Genomic DNA, 20,494 nt, shown 5'->3' on the forward strand with positions numbered 1-20,494 from the left:
CCGCCTCTCTTTGCTCCCAGTCCATCCTCCCCAAAATAATAGTTATTTTACTATAAGGAAGGTGGTGCCTGACTGAGAGATATGATCACTGCAGGCACCAGAAAGGAACAGCTTCTACTTTAAATCAGTTAACTGTGGACTGACCTTAAACAGCATGAGTCATCTTCCCTGTGATCATTCACTTTGGAGCTAGGCAGCCTCACCCTTGGATGGTAGTACATTCATTGAGGATATCGTTCCCCCTGGGCTCTTGGTGGAGACCCAGCCAGCATGCTGCTGGCAGAGCAGCAGCCATGTCATCCCTTTGTCCATCATCAGTGATGACTACTCAAGAATAGTCATCACTGGGACTTCCCTGGTAGTACAGTCATTAAGACTACACCTTCTAAGGCAGGGGTGCAGGTTTGATTCCTGGTCAGGGAGCTAGGATCCCACATGCCTCAAGGCCAAAACAAAACAAAACATGAAACAGAAGCAATATTGTAACAAATTCAATAAATATTTTTAAAAAAATAATAGTCATAATTATTTTTTGAGTGCCTAATGTGTGTGTGACACTTTAAATGCATCCCCTCAATAACAACACCAAAGTAGATACTACTCCCCCTGGGTTACGTGAGAAAACAAACTGGTGAGATCAAGTAGTTTGGCCAAGAACATAGAAGCTCTAAGTAGGCGAGCCCAGTTGAACCCCAGGACTGTCTCCATAATCATACTTTCTCCAGGAGACTGTTTTCTTCAAATGAAATAATTTGTCTAGAGAGACGTCAGTTGTGCTCCTCGGTGTCTCTTTTACTCTAAATATATTTTCATGGACTCTGGAAAGTTTGGACCATGTGGAGATATGCTGCAGTGATGATTGGTAGTTTCTTGAAGTAGAAAATAGGTCAGTAATTACTATTTATTTTACCATTTTTCAAAATCTCAGATGTGCTCTTAGGGAAAAAAATAATAATCTCAGCGCAAATTTAAATGGAAAAACATTAGAATTTGATTTCATTTTTATTAAGATATTCTCATTATCAAAGTCTTTGGATGCTTATTCTCATGCCATGAAATATGAATTATTTAGACATTCACTGATCTCTTGTCAAAGCAGATAAATAGAATGCAAGGCAATCATGTTGATACTTGTATATTTGATTAATATACTTGTTAGTTGCAATAGTTAGGGCTATATAGTAACTCCACAAAATGAAATATCATTACTTTTTATATGAATGACAAGCAAATTCTATAAGGTGGTAAAGGAGGTGTTGAAATATTAGCTGCTACAACCCAGTGATTGGGAAACCTCTGGATATCTTGAGGTCCTGGTCAAGTTAAACTCAGATTTCAAAAATAAATAAATAAATAAATAAACTCATATTTCTTTTTATAAGATCCTTAGATATATTGAATCTAATATTTGTGATTAAGAATTTCTAAGAAATGCTCATGTATGGGACCAGCAAGCAATTTTAATAGATATATTCTTTTTCCTGATTGTAAAAGAAGTGTGTAACCATTTCAAGAGTGAAATTTAAAAGTACAGGAAAATATAAAGCAAAAACTTATCAATTGTCTGTTCACCACCCAGATATGATCTAATATATTATTATAGAATAAGATAATGGAGCCCTTACTTCAGGCCTCATCAGCCTGTGAGTAAAATGAAATTACATTAACCTTAGTATCCAAAATTCATTAGCTTTGATCTCTGTTTTGATTTTTATATATGGGTTATTTGAAGTTCTTCTACAAAACTTTATAATTTGTATGAACTCACATCTAACATTCACTTTACAATTTCTGACCTTGATGTCATCCTTGGAAAGAACATCTCCTCTTGAACACTTAATCTATGATGTTTCTTCTACTTCAGTAGTTTGTCGATTAAAATCTAGCATATATTTTCCTATAAGGAATAAGGTAGGAATAACTTTACTTTTCCCTGATGGTGAGGCAGTTGCCTCAACATGATTTATCAATTAATTCATCCCTTTTCCCACAGATTTAAATGTCTTCTTTGTCATATACATATTTCTCACTTACACTCAAGTCCGCCATTTGTGGATTCTTTTTATTCCATTAATCTGCCATTCCTGTGCTAATTTCATTTCTCTTTAATCCTCTAGCCATTTGATATATTTCATAATATTTCATGCAGCAAGAGCTATCACTATTCTGTTTTTGAAAAATTATCTTGGCTTTTAACTCTATGGACACAATTACTTATTTTTATTGTTTTTATTATGTAACTCGTGATCATGTAAGTTTAAAACAGTAAATCAATTATTGGATTGTACCAGACAGACTGAATTTAATATTCCCTTTGCCCCTTGGTTGAATTGCCTGAGATTTATCTATTTCATTGGTCAAGTCAAGGTCCCAGCAATAGCAAGCCCTCAGTACGGATTGCCATGTGAATCCTTTTGGGACTGTCACATTTATAAAGGTTTCTATGACACATCAGCAGGGTCAGAATCCAATTGCTCACAACCACATCTTCAATACATGAGCTGCCTTTGAATTATTTATTCATGAGCAGGGATACTGACTAGAGTTTTCTTCTAAATCCAAGCTATGAAAAAACATGTTTTTTATATTTAAAAAACTACAGCCTTTTCTCTCCAGAAGACTGAATTAAAAAGAACAAATCAAAGCCTGACTTGTGACCCTGTGAGATATTTATTATCAATACTCCAAGGTCATTTGGTGAGAAGCCTGAAGGTATCAGGAGCCTTGCTTGCAAAGACATTACGATTGTGTCTCTCACAATTGTGAACCATTCAAACTAATTTTAGACTCTTCTTGATTTTTAGTCTGTGTGAAAAGTCAAGCTCAAATATGAAAATATTGACCAGGCAGGCAGGGTACATGGTGTAAAGGAACCTGTAATGTCAGAACACCTCTGGGAAACCGAGTTCCCTGAGACCAGCCCACTGTCTTGTTCTGTTAGATCCCCTCTTCCTGTCCCCTAGGGGAACACAACTCAGCCGGCAAGAGAGCCACCAACATATGCAAATTGCACCACGAGCTTTCCCACCTGATTTTATATTATTAAACAATGCCCTATAAATTTTAAGTACTTTTTAACAGAGTACTTTTTAATCTTTTAAAAAGAACACATTAAGATGGATTGGATATTAAGTGATCCTGGGAAATTTTATAATCAGTCTGCAGTTGCATAGAAAACGTCCTTATTTTTTAGAGACTCATACTGAAATATTTATGGGTGAAATGTCCTGATGTTGGTTATTTACTTTAAGAGGCTTCAGTGCGAAGGGCTTCCCTGGTGGCTCAGACAGTGAAGAATCCACCTGCAATGCAGTAGACTCGGGCTCAATCCCTGAGTTGGGAAGATCCCCTGGAGGAGGAAATGGTAACCTACTCCAGTATTCTTGCCTGGAGAATTTCCTGGACAGAGGAGCCATGGAATCCCATGTCCTGATATTGGTTATTTACTTTAAAGTGCTTCTGTGGGAAGAATATATGGGGAAATATGACAAAATGTTTATAATTGTGAAATGCACATGAAATTACACAGACACGCATCATCTAGTTTCTTCTGGTCTTCTGTATGTTTTCAAACTTTTTAATCATAGAAAATATGGGAATCAATCCTTCTGGTGGCTCTGTGGACATAGGGTAGAAGCAAGTATGGGACCACTGATGAGGGGCAAAGCTAAGACAGAGGGACCTTTGAGGGAGAAGACGGTGTGAACTGAGAGGTATCGTCAGTCTGTTCTCTTTGCTCATTCCCACAGTCTAAAGTACTTCGAGAAAAATGGCTGCTGCAGGGCATACCTGCTGGAACCGCGGAAGAAGAGGAAGCCAGGAGGCGGCAGTCTGAGGAGGATGAGTTCAGAGTCAAACAGCTTGAAGATAACATTCAGAGGTAGGTGGTTTCCGGTCCAGGGCCACATGCTGTGGCTTTACGGCGCAGTAACTGCCATTCTCCTCTAGGAGGTGTTTCTGAATGCCATCACCTTTCCCCAGCGCTTTAGAATTATCTTCCTAAACAGAGTATGTACACTGTTTCCACTGAAACTTTCCCAGATGATCCAGAGTTTTTACTCTGAGGACTAAGAGAGAGTATACTGGGCTGTCACACAGTATAGTGATGTCTTCATGGACCATCTAGGTGTGATGAGCAGCTTGCCCCTTCACTCAATGTCCCCCTTTTGAGTTCTGTCAGCTCTCACCTTTTTCCTTCTTGAACTCAGGCTGTTAGCGCTTAGTCTGTTGCCAAGTTTACTACCTTTGAGCAACTTGAAGTGCGAAATCTATAGCCAAGGGTCTTGGAATTGAAACTGACGGGCCCTCTGCAGGCTGTGTGCCTGTGCTCCAAAAGACTCACAAAGTATTCTCTGGTTTCAGTGCTCAGAGGGTACTCACTGGTCCTCAAGCAGGTTCTGAACATTTCAGTCTAGGAGATAAGTGACCTTCCTATATGTCCAGTGTCTAGCCAGACTCATACAGAAGCAAAACAAATACAGGTTTCCATTTGGGATTTGTAGCCACAGCAGGTCCCAGGACACCCAGCCAGAGATGAGATGGTGCGGAAGATGGTGAGTGGAGGTGCCTTAGAGCAAAATCTCCGTCTCCACCTCATCCCCCAAATCCTGCCAGAAATCTCACCCTGGAGAGTGTCTTCTCTTTCTCCTGGGGTTTTGAACTCTTTTTAAAATACAAAGAGTAATAGCTAACTTGCTTCCAGTCATTTGTACCCAAGAGTGAATGAAGCTGGTAAGAATACATTGGGGACCCCAATAGCATCACCAAAGGGAAAAGCCGACTGACTATAAGGTCCCAAGGCCTTGTCCCTGCTTTACTTGATCCCTAATGCCCCTTAAAGAATTCTTGGAGCAGCTTGGTCAAGCTTTGCTTGTAGGAGAAACCTGCTAAGAAAAAGTTTATATGAGATGTGTGTGTGTGTGTGTACATACATATACATACACAAGCACGTTTTTCCTAAAATATAAAGGATAGAAGCTAAGTAATATATGTATACATATATATATAATATTGGAAAGGCTAAATTATATATTAACATATATATATATATGTCTCTGTGTGTATGTGTAGGATTGGCTGAAAAATTCATTTGGTTTTTGCCATAAGATGTTACAGAAAAACCTGAATGAACTTTTTGACCAACCCAATTATTTATATATATATCATAAAAAGAAATTTTAATTATGTGAATGCTGACCTCAAGCTTGTAAGGACAAGTACCTGCAGGATCCCAGGGGGGAAAAAGGGATTTCTTCATGTTAGAAGCCCAAGAGATAGAAAGAGGAGGGGGCAGAATGAGTGGCTCAGAGTCCTGAGCTTTGGGGATTGCCTCTCCTCTAAAGTGGCTCAGCTTGCTGCATCTTAGACAAGATGAGGGAGCCAAGGATGACGGGGAAGAGCAACAGTAAGTTGGAGAGGAAAAGACAGCTCTGAGAATTTTTTTTTTCTTTTGAGAAATGGTTTTATCAGAGGTTTGTTTTTATGTCTCAAAGTGGCAAGTCCATGGTGCTTTCAGCTGTAATGACAGTTGAAACCATATAGCATCTCTTTGTCTTTACTCTTGTTAAAAGCTCTAGTCCATTTCCTGTCTCTTTCTTGCTGGTTTCACATAATCAGGACAGATGGGTCTGGCACCAAGTAGATGCTCCATAGCTGTTTGCCGAATGAAAGGATTGGGGCTGGGTGCAACCATGCATCAGGGGACCTGCCTGGCAGACAGAGCCTGGGAAGTTACTCTCCAGTCCAAGCTGGCAAAACCCTAGGAACCAGTGACTTGGTTTTAGTCTAGTCACAGCAAGAACTGTGGTTCAGGTTCACATGGGACAGCATTATACTCCTGAGGAGTTCCAGGCAGGATGAAGAAACAGAGATGAAAATTGCAGGCCCCCTCTGAAGTGGAGGGAGACAGGGTACACACAGATGGGCAGAAAATCTGATTTAAAAATCGTTGTTTAAAACCTGGATGTCTTTTCTCACTGAGCCTGTCATGTACATTCATTTCATGTAGTAGGTGTTATTACAGATGGAAGGCAGACAGGATTTGGAAAGTAGGATAAAACTAGTTCTATAACCTTTTCTAGTTTTCTTAATTGGCATCAGAAAACGTGGTCTTCAGCCACATTGGCGGTTTCGCTTTGACTTGAATACAAATTTATTATTGTTCTGGCCCGATAGGTAGTAACTCTCACCTGTCAGATGAGCTATTTCAGGGGCTATTTCTTTCTGCTATAATCGCGGCTTTGCTGGACATCAGTCGGATGGGCATTGGCCCTTCGCTGGGGGATGAGCTGCTTTTCTGTAGGAGCTGGGCTGCCAGAGGCCTCTTGTGGGAGGAGCTTCTCCCTACCCTAGATGTCAGTTTTCTGCTTCCCTTTATCTTCCTTACATCTTCTGTCTTCTGTGGTGTTTAGCATCTCTAAGCTCCAGTCCCAAGGGAAGAAAGAAAAGCGCTTTCCCCCCACTCCTCCCTTAAAGGATATTCAGTCACCTGACACTTCCCTGAAGTCAAACACTGGTTCTCTCTCACATTCTTAATCCCTTGAACTGCTTTAAAGGCTCACTGTAAACTGAAGCATTCTCCAGTTTTACAGAGTCTATGTGGATTGGCTAGCCTGGCTTTGCTCATTTTAGCTGAGTTTGGCAAGTGACTCTGAGCTATAGGTTGGATGAGTCTGCTCATCCTTTCCCTGCACGAATGAACTAATCATGACAGTTCCCTTTTATGGCAATGGCAGAGGTGCAAAGGGGCTGAGCAGGCATAAGGCATAGGCTCAGAACTGCCCACGAGCCATTAGCTAAGATGGGTGGATGGCTCATCCCCAAACCCAGGGGAGGAGATGGACAGTCAGCCTTAAGTAGAAGGAACTCAGAATTATGGGGCAAAGAGTACAGATACAGGAAAGGGTGAAAATGGGGACTCATCCTTCAGTCTTCCAGAAGCGTGATTATTTCACTGAAAACTGCAAACATGAGGGAAAACTGGTCAGCAGGAGGAAGAGTACAGAAAAGCAAATGAATGTGGAAGGGGATGAACTAAAATAACTCAGGAATTCAGAGGAAAAGGAAGAAGAGACTAAAGGAAAGTATGAGTGGCTTTGAAGTCAGATCTGGTCTTTACATAATAGGAATCCTGGAAACTCTCTGCAGAATCACTAAATAAGGGAATTCGAAAGGAAAGTTTCTTTGTTTGAAACAGAACATTAATTTGTAGATCTTAACATTTGGGTCCACTCATCTAAGTTCACCCCTAGCAACAAATTAGATTTTCCTAAAGAGATCTATGAATTCTTTTCAAATTGTATTAATATATAATATGAATATAATAAAGTATATTAGTACATCTGTGCTCTGAAGGTGTGTTAGTTCCTCTTGGTGAATTCAGAGTAGCTTGAACAACCTGATGGCGCAGTAGAGGATGCCTACAAGGAAAGATGAAGGGAAATCAGGCTCGGTTAATTTAAAACTGGAGCCTATTATACAGAGTGAAGTAAGCCAGAAAGAAAAACCCCAATACAGTATACTAATGCATATATATGGAATTTAGAAAGATGGTAACGATAACCCTGTATGTGAGACAGCAAAAGAGACAGAGATGTATAGAACAGTCTTTTGGACTCTGTGGGAGAGGGAGAGGGTGGGATGATTTGGGAGAATGGCATTGAAACATGTATAATATCATATAAGAAACAAATCTCCAGTCCAGGTTTGATGCAGGATACCGGATGCTTGGGGTTGGTGCACTGGGATGACCCAGAGGGATGGTACAGGGAGGGAGGTGGGAGGGGGGTTCAGGATGGGGAACACGTGTACACCCTTAGCAGATTCATGTTGCTGTATGGCAAAACCAATATAATATTGTAAAGTAACTAGCCTCCAATTAAAATAAATAAATTTAAATTAGAAAAAAAAAAGAACAAGAGAAGAGAATGGTAGCAACCTAACTCAGAACTTGACGTGTATTTAGAATTTAGGTCACATCTGAATTCTTATGTCTGGGCCATTCTGAATATAATAAAGACTTAAAATAAAGCATGAGAATTTGCATTTAGACATATGTCTGTTTCACTAGATATATCTTCAAGAGGAAAGAACATAACCACCTTCTAATTCTGATTTGAAAACCCTTTGCAGTGCCAGTAACCATACAGGCAGGTTAACAGACATGTTTTCTTCCAAAATGTTATTTGTAAATTGGTGGTGGCTTGGAACTGAGAATGTTGTCTGTCTTTTAAAACTATAATATGTGGTGCTTAGGTCTTGAGGGCAGCCCACAAAGACAGGAAAAACAGAGGGAAGGAGAGAGGGAGGGAGGGGAAGATGTAACTAAATTATTAAATCTAGGCATTAGAATCACCTGGGAAGCTTTTAAAAAAATATACATGCCCAGGTCTCATTCCAGGAAATTTGGATTCAGTGACCAAGGTGAAAGTGAATGCTGCTCAGCGGTGTCCGACTCTTTGTGACCCCATGGATCATAGTCCATGGACTTCTCCAGGCCAGAATAGTGGACCCAGTACCTTTCCCTTCTCCAGGGAATCTTCCCAACCTAGGGATCAAACCCAGGTCTCCCGCGTTGCAGGCAGATTCTTTACCAGCTGAGCCACAAGGGAACCAAGGTGAGGAGTCCTGTAATTTATGTTTTTCAAACACTGCTCCAGGTAACTCTTTTGCATGGTCAGGTTCAAGAACAATTGCTAAAATGGTAAAAAGCGCAGATCATAAGTGAAATCCCATTTTAATTCCTGTAAACCCCTAAGGGAAGTGAGAAGTAAACAGTGTCTGTAAGAAAATTGATTTCATCCAAACACGTAAAGGATAACCCTGACCCTTGATTTCAGACTGATTTGAAGGCTTTGACTCAAGGAAATTTGAACCCTGCTTTGGGACTTCTATACGTGCGTGCATGCTAAGTTGCTTTAGTTGTGTCCTATTCTGTGAGACCCTATGGACTGTAGCCTGCCAGGCCCCTCTGTCCATGAGAGTCTCCAGGCAAGAATACTGGAGTGGGTTACCGTGCCCTCCTCAAGGGGATCTTCACCACCCAGGGATCGAAGCCCTATCTCTTACATCTACCTGCAATGACTGGCAGGTTCTTTACCACTAGCACCACCTGGGAATAGGTGGGAATAAAGCCATCTCTCTGGCACTGGGCTGAGGTCTCTCCCCCATAGGCCCCATGGTGGAGCCATGCTTTCATTTGAACTTGATTAGAAATAGCCTTGGTTTGAAAGTGAAAGTGTTTGTCATCAGTTGTGCCTGACTCTTTGTGACCCCATGGACTGTGGCCCTCCAGGCTCCTCTGTTCATGGAATTCTCCAGGCAGAATACTGGAGTTTCCATTCCCTTCTCCAGGGGATCTTCCCAACTCAGGGATTGAACCCAGGTCTCCTGCATGGCAGGCAGATTCTTTTCCACCTGAGCCACCAGGGAAGCCTTGGTTTACCAAACACAAATTGATACAGATCAGGAAAGATGGCTACTTTCACATAGGCCAGAAAATTCTACCAATTTTCAAAGGTTTGTGGCTAAAGTTAAGAGCACAATAGCCTTGAAGTGATGACATCAAGGTGACAGGGAAAGAAGATGAGAACTGGTCAGTATAATGGATATATTGATTGTCAAATTCTCTTGCACAACTTTTCACGAGGTTGTGTTGGGATGGCCCAGTCAGTTTATTGGTTGTATTCTCAGCTCACTAGAAACCAGGAGCAAAACAAGTTTAAAAAAAAAAAAAAGTTGGAATTGTTGAAAGAAAAAGCTGTACTCTTTTTTAAAAATTTGAATATCGCATCTTCTGTCTGCTTTTCCATTGAAGTACCATATTGAGAAAGCCCAAAGGATTGTTTCTGGCTTGGGCCCATCACCCACCATTGTCCATGCCGTCACTGGATGTGATGGGTCCCTGGGGGCCACAGGTGGGTTTCCCATCGATGCTTTTGGACATTTTAGGCAGGTATAGAGCCACACCAGCTCTATTTCACATCTGCTCCAATCAACAAGTCTTGTCACTTGCCTTGTGGTTTTCCACCTAAGATTCTTTCTTGTTTAACCAAGTTTTATTTAAGTGTTTGAAATATAGTGTTAACTTTCTTTCATTAATGAGATATATAGGGAAAATTTGTCCACTCACCTTAGAATTGCCCTGAAGAAGATGAGAAAACTCCTGCAGTGGTGAATGAAAAAGTAACAGACTGTGCCAAAGCCAAGGTGCTGATTCTATCTCTGCTGCTAATTTGTTGTTGCTTTCCATAAATCTCTCATCGTCTCTGGTCTCGGTTCCCTCGTGTTTTCAGAGGGAGGTCTCAGGATCTTTCAGCTATGGTATTCTGAGATCTTCTAATTTGGGAGATTGGCCAAAAATCCCTCCTATACAAATATACCTGTGCAGTGAAATATTAATATCATTATTGTAGAAGGAAGTAGTTTTGGAGACAGGCCAGAATTGGGGAAAGAGGCTAAATTCTCAGGAAACAAAAGCTCTGTGTGTAACTGACTCATCCCAGAGGTGACTAATTTCATTTCAACAGCCATCAGTTCTAAAATATGTGACATCTAAATATTCACTGAATAAAAGATTCAAGTCTCAATTGCTACCCTGTAGAGGCCATACAACTTTTCAGAAAGAAAATTCAAGACGCAAGTGGCCTGGTTCATTTCTACTTCTGACTCGAGATTCTTCGAGTGCCTCCATTAGTCTCTGATGGATACCAGAATTCACTTAATTTTCCACATTCTTGAGGCACTCAAAGCAGAAGGCTGGCGACATCAGGCATAAGCATGTGTGTGTTATATTATGGGATTTTGGCAACCAAAGAGATGACAGTCACCCACAAATAGCTGTACTAGAAAAGGCAACCGCAGAAATGTTCGTTAGAATCACAAAGGACACTTGCTCAAGATTGTGTGTTCTCTGTGCTTGCTATTTTTAAGTTCATGATGTACTGTTCTTTCTCAGCATGGCATGGAGCATGCCACATTGGCATTCCACATCTGTGCACTCCTGGCAGCATTCAGCCGTCTAGCCCTGGTCTGATTCCCGTCCTTTTCAAAATATATCCGTATAGACTGTAAAACCTATGATAATATAATGGAGTGTATTGTCTAATATGCATTGGTCTTGTCCTCTGTCTTGGGTACTGACCTAACTTTGGGGCCTCCATGAATTCATTAATAGTCTCATTTCATCCCCAGAACACTCTCATGAAATAGTTGTGATGATAATGATACCCATTATACAGTTGGGAGAACTGAGTCTTAGAAGAGAGATAAAGTAACTTGCTGCCCAGAATGACCCCCTTAAGAAGTGAAAGAGCCAGTGTTTGAATTCAGCTCTGCCTAGCTCCAAAATTTTCAGCAGAAGTGGTTATTTTAAGCTAAAAGTCTTTGAGACCTGTGATATTGAGTGAGATCACACCAAAGTTTACCTCATGGTATAGGTGGATGGACAGATAGACAGGCTTCTTCTCCCTTCTCAAGGGCCTGGAAGAGTCTGGGCTTAGATCCATTGTGAGTGAGCATCATGCCTGGGGAGGCTGGCCCATTCAGATTCTTCCAAGAAGCACAGGTTCCATTGTAGCTTTCCAAAGCCCTTGGCTCCCGAGGACACTTTCTTGGTTGTATACAACCTAATCTCTGCTGGAAACCATGTGTGGTGATGCAAAGGTCCCCCAGCAGAGTGTAGTGACGAGGAATCTGGACCTTGGAGTTGGTTTGAGGCCTAGTTCTGCATTTACAAGTTGTTTGATCTTGGACAAGCCCTGTAACTTCTCTGGACTTGAATTTTCCCACCCATACACTGGGGATAACGATGCCCACCATGAAGAGTTGTCGTGTGCAGAGATCACGTGCGTGTGTGAAGTGACAGTGAGGCAGCCTGTCGGGAAGGAAGCATAAACTGAAAGTGGCTCAGTCGCGTCCGACTCTTTGTGACCCCATGAACTATACAGTCCATGGAATTCTCTAGGCCAGAATACTGGAGCAGGTAGCCTTTCCCTTTTCCAGGGGATCTTCCCAACCCAGGGATCAAACTCAGGTCTCCTACACTGCAGGTGGATTCTTTATCAGCTGAGCCACAAGGGAAGCCCGAAGTAAGCATAGTGCTATGGTTTTTATTTTCTCTATCCTTCTAGAGAGGGTTTCCAACAGTAACACTATTGACATTTGGGGCCAGATAATTCTCTGTTTTGTGGGGGACTGTCCTGTGACTTGCAGAATATTTAGCAGCATCCCTGACGTCTACCCAGTAGATGCCAATAGCATCTACTACCCCCACACCCCCAGTCACGACAATCAGAAGTGTCTTCAGGCATGGCTAAATGTCTGCAAAATAGCCCCTAATTGAGAACCACTGTTCTAAAACCTGGAGTTGATACTGAAATAAAAATCACCCTGTCAGATATCTTCAGAATACAGAATCCTAAAAAGATTTATGAAGATAACAATGATTCTTGGTGCAGAAGGACATAAAGGCTTTCAGTTGATTGAAAACAGAAATCTTGTCAAATGCTGAGCCATGAAAGTCAGCTCTGTGTTAAAAAGAAATAGTTGGTTTTTGTTTTGGTTTGGTTTGGGTTTTGGCATCCAGTGCTGTGCTGATTTTGCAAAGGCAGTGATTTTATGACAGCTCATGAAATTGGAGCATCTTGAAGTATGCATAACTGATGTGTTGTTACCTGGATCAGCTTTCATCTGATACTTCACAATTTGCAATGAACCCAGGGAGTGGGAGTCAGTAGACAGTTTCTCCCCAGAGGCTGAAAGTGACAGGGAACTCATTTCCTCACAAAGTAACACTGAAGCCCACACTGGAACAACTGCTCATTATGCAAAGAATCCTCCCTCCATATGAAAGTTACATTCTTTGCAATTTCCCCTGCCTCTAAGGTTCCTACCCTGCCCCCAGGAAAGTCCCTCTTTATAGATTCTGAAATCTGGAAGCTTCTGAGTTATGGTCAGCTTAGGAAGCTGAGCAGGCGAGGGAAGGAGCATTCTGAAATTGCATTCACGCACATCGGCATTGCATGTGAGTTTCCTAGTGGCCAGTAGTGGAAAAGCCTACTGCCAGTTGTTCCCAAGCATCTTGCCTTACTCAGGTTTTATAGGCTCCATTATAGTTGCCTCACTGATTAGGTAGATTGAGTTTAAAGTGCCCAGAATGATGAAAATAGTGGGAGAATTCCATCCACACACTGAGACCATGTAAAAGTCACATTTGGGGATCGCTTGCATTTTCCTGCCCTTAGGACAATTGCTTTAGTCGAAGGAATTATGCAAAGTCAACTTTCTTGGCAGCTGGTCCCAGGTTTTTTGCCCTATGATTGCCACGCCTCAAGTTCCCTCTCTACAAATGCTTTGAAAGTGGTATTTTTCTGCCCCAGTGGCTTATAATATGGGCACCTCTAACTCCTCTAAATTCTTAATGGAACAAAAGCATCTGTGGTCCTGTTGATAGTCTCTTCCAGGATCTTTACCAGCTGTTTACCAGTTGTGCATTCTGAAGGCAGTAGATGGTCTCTTCCCAGGTCCTCCCCAGCAAGGACAGTCTATGATCTTATAACATGGGGGCCTTACAGTCAAGTCTGAGGGCTGAGGTTCAGCAGTCATGTGGTCATGGGGACACAGGCAGGCTTTGATGGGGAGCAGACCTGCAGGGAGGCTGATCTGACACCTTCATCACCACAGTCTGCAGCCTCATCCATCTCTTGGGCACAACCCCACTTGATATGCTCTCTTTTCACTGCTGAAGCCCAGAGAAGAATGCAGAGGGACTCCAGGCTACTTGAGACTTAACACTGCAAGGCTGCCTCTCCTGGCCTTTGTAGTTTCTCCCCCGATCAGGTACAAGCCTTGAACCCTCCAAGGCAACAAAGGGGAGATAAGCTGCACAAACCCTCTCCTGGTCTAGGGTTCCAGTTCCCCAGCAGACATGAGAGAACACTAGAATAAATGCCTTTCATCTTACTCCCCTCACCCCCAACCAAAGCAACTTCAGCCACCAAGGGTTCTTTAGATTTCTCACCCAAGGTGTGAACCTTGAGAATGGTAATTTCAGGCCAGGTAAGAGAAAAAGAGTATGCAACAGTAGATGAGTTAGGTTTTAGGCCATGTTTATTAGGAGGGATTTGCCAACATCCTTGTTCCCATCCCTTCTTGGAGAAACTATCGTTATTTTTGAGACCATTTGGAGCACCTGTGCAATTATACTTGCAATGTGATGAATTAAGATTTATTGTACTCACAGATTCTGAGTCAGGAGTTTGGGCAGAGAACAGCAGTAATGGCTTGTCTGTGCTTCACAGTGTGGGACCTCAACTGGGACCCCAGCCACACATGGCTGGGGATGACTCAAGGGGCTGGGTGCTGGAATCACCTTCATTGCATGTCTAGGGCCTGAACTGCTGCTGCTGCTAAGTCACTTCAGTCGTGGCCGACTCTGTGAGACCCCATAGACAGCAGCCCACCAGGCTCCCCCGTCCCTGGGATTCTCCAGGCAAGAACACTGGAGTGGGTTGCCATTTCCTTCTCCAGTGCATGAAAGTGAAAAGTGAGAGTGAAGTCACTCAGTCGTGCCCGACTTTAGCAACCCCATGGACTGCAGCCTACCAGGCTCCTCTGTCCGTGGGATTTTCCAGGCAAGAGTACTAGAGTGGGGTGCCATTGCCTTCTCTGAGGGCCTGAACTAGGATGCCTCAAAGCCTGGGTGGTACTAACATCCATGGTACTTCCATGTGGCCCTTCCACAGGGCTAGCCTTCTCCCTGCCTGGCAGCTGGGTTCTGAGAAGCAGCACCCCAAGGGGTTAGTCTAGAGAGCAGATAATTCTTCCAAGGGAGCCGGGAGAAAGTTGTAAGACTTCTTCCATCCTGGCCCCTGAGAACTCTGGTCTCATCATTTTCTACTGCATCTTACTGGTTTCAACTGAACCACTAAAGCCAACTCTAAAGCTTTAAACACTAAAGCTTTTTCCCCAGTGGCTCAGTCGGTAAAGAATCCACCTGCAATGCAGGAAACAGGTTTGTTCTCCGTGTTGGGACGATGCCCTGGAGAAGGAAATAGCACCTTACTCCAGTATTCTCGCCTGGGAAATCCCATGAACAAAAGAGCCTGGCAGGCTGTAGTCCATGGGGTCTCAAGAGTCAGACATGACCACCAAAGCCAACTCAGATTCAAGGCAAGGGAAGTGAGAATCCACCTCTTGGTGGAAGTGGCAAGGTCACATTGCTGAAGAGCATGTGAGATGGAAGAGATTTTTATGGACTGCTCAGGAAATATGGTCTGCCTCAGAGCCTATATTGTTTGGGTGTGTGTTTGAAGCCTAGTCTTTATTATTACATATTTTTTGTTTGAGTGTTCCGTTTATTATTATTCTGTATTCTTCTTTATTTTTATGAATATCAAAATCTTCTTTAATGCAGTTAAAAAATAAAGGAATAGAGGCCCCCGAGTGACTTACCTAAAACCTCATGTAAAGTGACAAGACCGCTGTGCTCCCTGCTGACTTAAAACACCCTCCTCTCCTCACTCCTAAGGCTTTTGATCTCTTTTGGAACGGAATCTCTGTTGGAATAATACAAACTCCAGGGATCTCGGAGTCTCATGTTTTTTCCTCCCATGAGAAAAGGCAAAGGAAAGAAGTGAATAATGTTTGAACATTGCCAGTACACAGAGGATATCTGTGAGGTTAGGGGCACCGCTGCCAGCACAGACTGGCACCCCAGTCAGGGTGCCCGGAGGAAGGGTTTTACGCACTGCCATGGTATGCGGCCTGAGGGTTGCCACCATAACCAGGTCTGGCTGGAAGGACTGGACGTCTCTAATCACCAGTGGCATTCATGGGCATCGGTGGATCACATGACTTATCAGTGCAAATTAGCAAATGCAGCTCCACATGAGGCCCCTACTTAGAAAGACCACTGGGCTGGACTCCAGCCTCCTCTGCTCTCTTGGCTCATGTCCTCAGACAGAGATAAGCTGTATAAGCATGTGCAGTGGTCCTGCTCACTTCTTGGTCTCTGCTGGCTTCCTTCTTATTGGTCATTAGTGAACTCCGGGAGTTGGTGATGGACAGGGAGGCCTGGCGTGCTGCGATTCATGGGGTCGCAAAGAGTTGGACACGACTGAGCAACTGAACTAAACTGAAGGTAGTCTCAATTTCCTCCCATTCTTAGTCTCAGGTAAAGGCCAGAGGGGAGGGAGAGGAAACTTTTTACAGGCCACTGGGGGACACAAACAACTAAGCCATCAGTTACAAGCTAGTGGGATAGCTCCTGCCATGATGGTTCATAAAGGGCCTGTGGGAGCCTGCAGAGGGGAGGTGTCATTAGCACTCAGATCGGGGAGTGCGGGTAAGACATCCTAGTGTGAAGTATGAGGAGAATGTGTTTAGCTCTTGATTTTATCTGCTGTTGATTTTCAGCAAATGGTTTTATCTTGTTACACTACATTATACCGTATTACCTTATATTACACTACATTGTGTTACATGATGTTCATTCTTGATTAGGATGTAAATTCCAGGAGCACAAGGACTTCACAGGTTGCTCACTTTATAAGTTTCCTAAGGGTGCTGTAACAAATTACAACAAACTTGGTGGCTTCATACCACAGAAATGTGTTCTGTCACCCTTCTAGAAGCCAGAAGTCTGAGATCAGGGTGTCAGCAGGGCTGTGCTTGCTCCAGAGGCTCTAGGGGAGGACCCTTCCTTGCCTCTTCCAGCCTCCGGTGCCTCCCGGCATCCCTTGGCTTGTGGCTGTATCACTGTCATCTCTGCCTGCATATGCCTTCTCCTCTCCCGGTGTCCTCTCGTCGTCTGTCTCCTGTAAGAACACTTGCCGTTGGAGTTAGAGCCCATCCAGACAACCCCAGATGACCACATCTCAAAATCCTTTAATTACATCTACAAAGACCCCTTTCCCCCAAAATAAGGCCATACTTACAAGTTCCAGGGTTAGAATGTGGTCATATCTTTTGGGGACCACCATTCAACCCGCCGGGCTCCCTAGGTGGCTCAGTGGGTAGAGAAACTGCCTGTAATGCAGGAGACATAGGTGATGCAGGTTCGATCCCTGAATCAGGAAGATCCCCAGGAGGAGGGCATGGCAACCACTCCAGTATTCTTGCCTGGAGAATCCTGTGGACAGAGGAGCCTGGCGGACTGCAGTCCATAGGGTCGCAGAGAGTTGGATATGACTGAAGTAACTGAGCATGCACGCATGCGTTCAGCTCACTATACCCACTACGCATGCGTTCAGCTCACTACACCCACTATGGGTATATATATATGTCCCAAGTACCTAGAATACTGTCTGGTGTCTACTAGGCTGCTCTTATTAAATGTTTTTTATCAACATAATTAAGATTTATATAATTTTCACAACAGTAGGATACAAAATCTATTCAGGCTCCCTTAGAGTATGAACTAGGAGACACTGAAACATATCCAGGGACATAAAACAAGATGCAAAAATTTCATGGTCTAGTGATACAATAAATACCTTTTAATGTAATTGATCTGTATCAGATTTAGGTCATCTAAAGGATTGTGATGAGGTTCAAAACCAACCCTTATGTCTAGAGACAGTGTAGGGTTGTAGTTATGGCTGAGAGCTGCAGCATCACACTTGCTGGTTGAAGTCCAGGGTCTCCACTTGCTGTCTATGTGATCTTAGGCAAGTCCCTTTAGATTGTCTCTACTTCTCTTGCCTCTTCTACAAAGAAAAGATAATAAAATAATAATGAGACAGACTTTATTGGGTAGTGGTGACAAGGTAATATATACGGAAAGCTTATTACTTAGAACAGCCTAGGACTTGGTGCCCAATAGGTTTTAGCTTTTATTGTAAAAATAAAACAGTGATGTGGCAATACACAGTATATAAACAACCCCAATTATTTTATTTCCCCAGACTCCCTCTCCATTCTCAAACAGGTGAGAAGGATGCCCCTGCCCTAGGCTTAGCATGCTGTTTAGAAGTCAGCTGCAGCTGGACATACAAACCCACCGGTGACTTGGAAGCGCCAGCCCACACCTCTGGGAGGTCCCAGTCAGAGGAGGAAAGGAGGCCGAGAGCACAGGCCTGATAGCTGCTGCCTTGAGGACAAGAAGCAGCCTCTGTCCCCAGGATAGCGGCTCACCTCTCTGGTTCCCTCTCTCTCTCTGTGATCAGCTCATGTCTGTCACCCTGAGGCCCTCAGCAGGAATTCCAGGGCTTTCCAGAACCTGTCAGCTAAAGTGGAGGATGAAAAAGAGCAACTCCAAGGGCAAAAGAAGTAGGACAATACGAGAGAGAGATTTGAGAAGAACTCAGACTAATTGTGGGGCAGACCCAGTTGAATAAGGTGAGAAGTTAGAGTTATCTCAGCAGGTTTTGTTTTGTTTTGTTTTGTTTTGTTTGATATAAACTTGTGCTTTCCAGTTACTTATTTAAAAAAAAATCATCTCGATTGTTAGAGTGATACCCTGCTCAGGTCCTTAGGAGACTTTGCTTTGTTAGAGAAAAATGGCTAAGCCTAATACTATTTAAAGTATGTCCAGGGATCACTTCCGGTCAGGCAACTGCTTATTACTAGTAATAAACAGTTACTATGTTTATGTCTATTATTATGACATATTAGACGTATTATTAGACACATTATGTCTATTATGTCTAGTATTACTATTGCTAGTAGTAAACAGTGACTTGTCTATGACAAAATAAGGACAGAAATTGTCAGAAAGATGTTTGGAAGCCTTAGGACAATCTGGCATTGTTCTGACAACCAAGTTGGTGTTCAGTGGCTCGTTTTACTGAATGGACCGGTTTGTGGGCTGTTGTATCCTTGGTGAGTTGCTTGTGTCATAAGCTTAGGGTCATATTGGTCTGTGATGGATTGGGATAAAGCCCTAGTCGTTGATCACACTGCTACAAAGCAGACATCAGAGAGAAGAACATATATCCCCAGTTGGACTTGTGAAAATTATGTCATGACTTTAATCTGTGTTTCATCGAGTATAAAGAGGTCAGGGTCCTTTTGATATGTTTAACATGCGTTTGTATTTATTCTTTTATGAACTACCTGTTAGTACTTACCTTGCTATTATTTAGTTGCTAGGTCTTGTCCGACTCTCTTGCAACCTCATGGACTGTAGCCCTCCACGCCCTTCTGTCCATGGGATTTCCCAAGCAAAAATACTGAAGTGGGTTGCCATTTCCTCCTTCAGGGGATCTTCCTGAACCAGGAATCGAACCTGAGTTTCCTGCATTGGCAGGCAGATCCTTTACCACTGGGCCACCAGGGAAGCCCACCTATTTGTATCCTTTGTTCTTCTTCTGGAGTGTTGCTATTTTTCCAAGCAATTTTTAAGAACTTTCATAAGTTTTGTTTGCCATTTTTGTTGCAAACAGTTTTCAATTCAATGAAGCATTTTTCAGAACAAAAGGTATATATATATATACACAGTTTTTGACTAAATATTTAAATATTGTCATTGCCATCTCTTTGCACCAATTTGTCTTTTTTTTTTAACTTTTAATTTATATTGGGGTATAGCCAGTTAACAATGCTGTGATAGTTTCAGGTGGACAGCAAAGGGACTCAGCCTTACATATACATGTATCTCTTCTCCCCCACTCTCCCCTCCCATCCAGGCTGCTATATAACATTGAGCAGCATTCCGTGTGCTATGCAGTAGGCCCTTGTTGGTTATCCATTTTAAATGTAGCAGTGTGCACCTGTCCATTCCAAACTCCCTAACTATCCCTTCCCCATAGGATACACCAATTTATCTTTAGATCTAGAAAAAACCTTGCAGAGTCTTTAGACCGAGCACCTCCCCATGCCTGAAGCCAAGACAGACCTGGGGACTCTCAGAAGGCCCCAGCCAGCCAATGATCCTCCTGCAACTAAACCCAGGCTCCCGGTGCTCTTTCAGAGCTGCCATCTTTGCCCATAGCGAATGCTAAAGAAAATAGCAGCCCCTGATGAGGAATCCCAAATTCCAGATTAATGCCCCAGAGTGATGATGTGGTTTTCTTGGGAGGAGCTGTTTTATAAATAGGACTTGGGGTCATCTCAGGCCTTCCATATAGGGTAATGTGCTGCTGCTGGGGTCTGCTCTATGAAGCAGAGGACGGACTGTAAGACACTGACGTTTGAACGTTAGCCACACAGATGTCTTGGTGTTTGTCATCTTAAGAAAAGCAGTTAATGTCCTGGGTGAATCTGTAAATAGGAATAAAAATAAAATTTGCTTTCCCTGGAGACATCTTAAGAATTCTGGTTGGGCTTCAAGAGGAGGCCAGAGAGATCATCACTGGCCTGGGAAATCATCAGTAAGACTGTCTGCCTGGTTAAAAGAGTCATCTGGAAGAGACTCTTGGCAGCTGGTGTGTTCAGCCCCTGCCTTCAGATAGGACTACACTCACACCATTTCAGAGTCATGCCCATGTCTCCCAGCTTTAAAGAAGGAAGGGGGATTCTACAGTTGAGTGACTGTCCCTTCGCCAGCACTGTCACA

At 42.9% G+C, this 20,494-nt stretch overlaps 1 protein-coding gene across 4 annotated transcripts in view; it reads left to right on the forward strand.

Annotated features, from left to right (window-relative positions):
* AKAP2 (A-kinase anchoring protein 2) overlaps window positions 1-20,494 on the forward strand; it is a 370,807-nt gene that overhangs the window by 86,612 nt on the left and 263,701 nt on the right. For all 4 annotated transcript variants that reach the window (XM_018052575.1, XM_018052579.1, XM_018052577.1 and 1 more), the window contains exon 3: window positions 3,750-3,880. In XM_018052575.1, the coding sequence (XP_017908064.1) occupies window positions 3,750-3,880 (131 nt within the window). The remainder of the gene's footprint in view (window positions 1-3,749; window positions 3,881-20,494) is intronic.

This window comes from Capra hircus, chromosome 8 (genome assembly GCF_001704415.2).
Source record: "Capra hircus breed San Clemente chromosome 8, ASM170441v1, whole genome shotgun sequence".
Taxonomy (NCBI): domain Eukaryota; kingdom Metazoa; phylum Chordata; class Mammalia; order Artiodactyla; family Bovidae; genus Capra; species Capra hircus.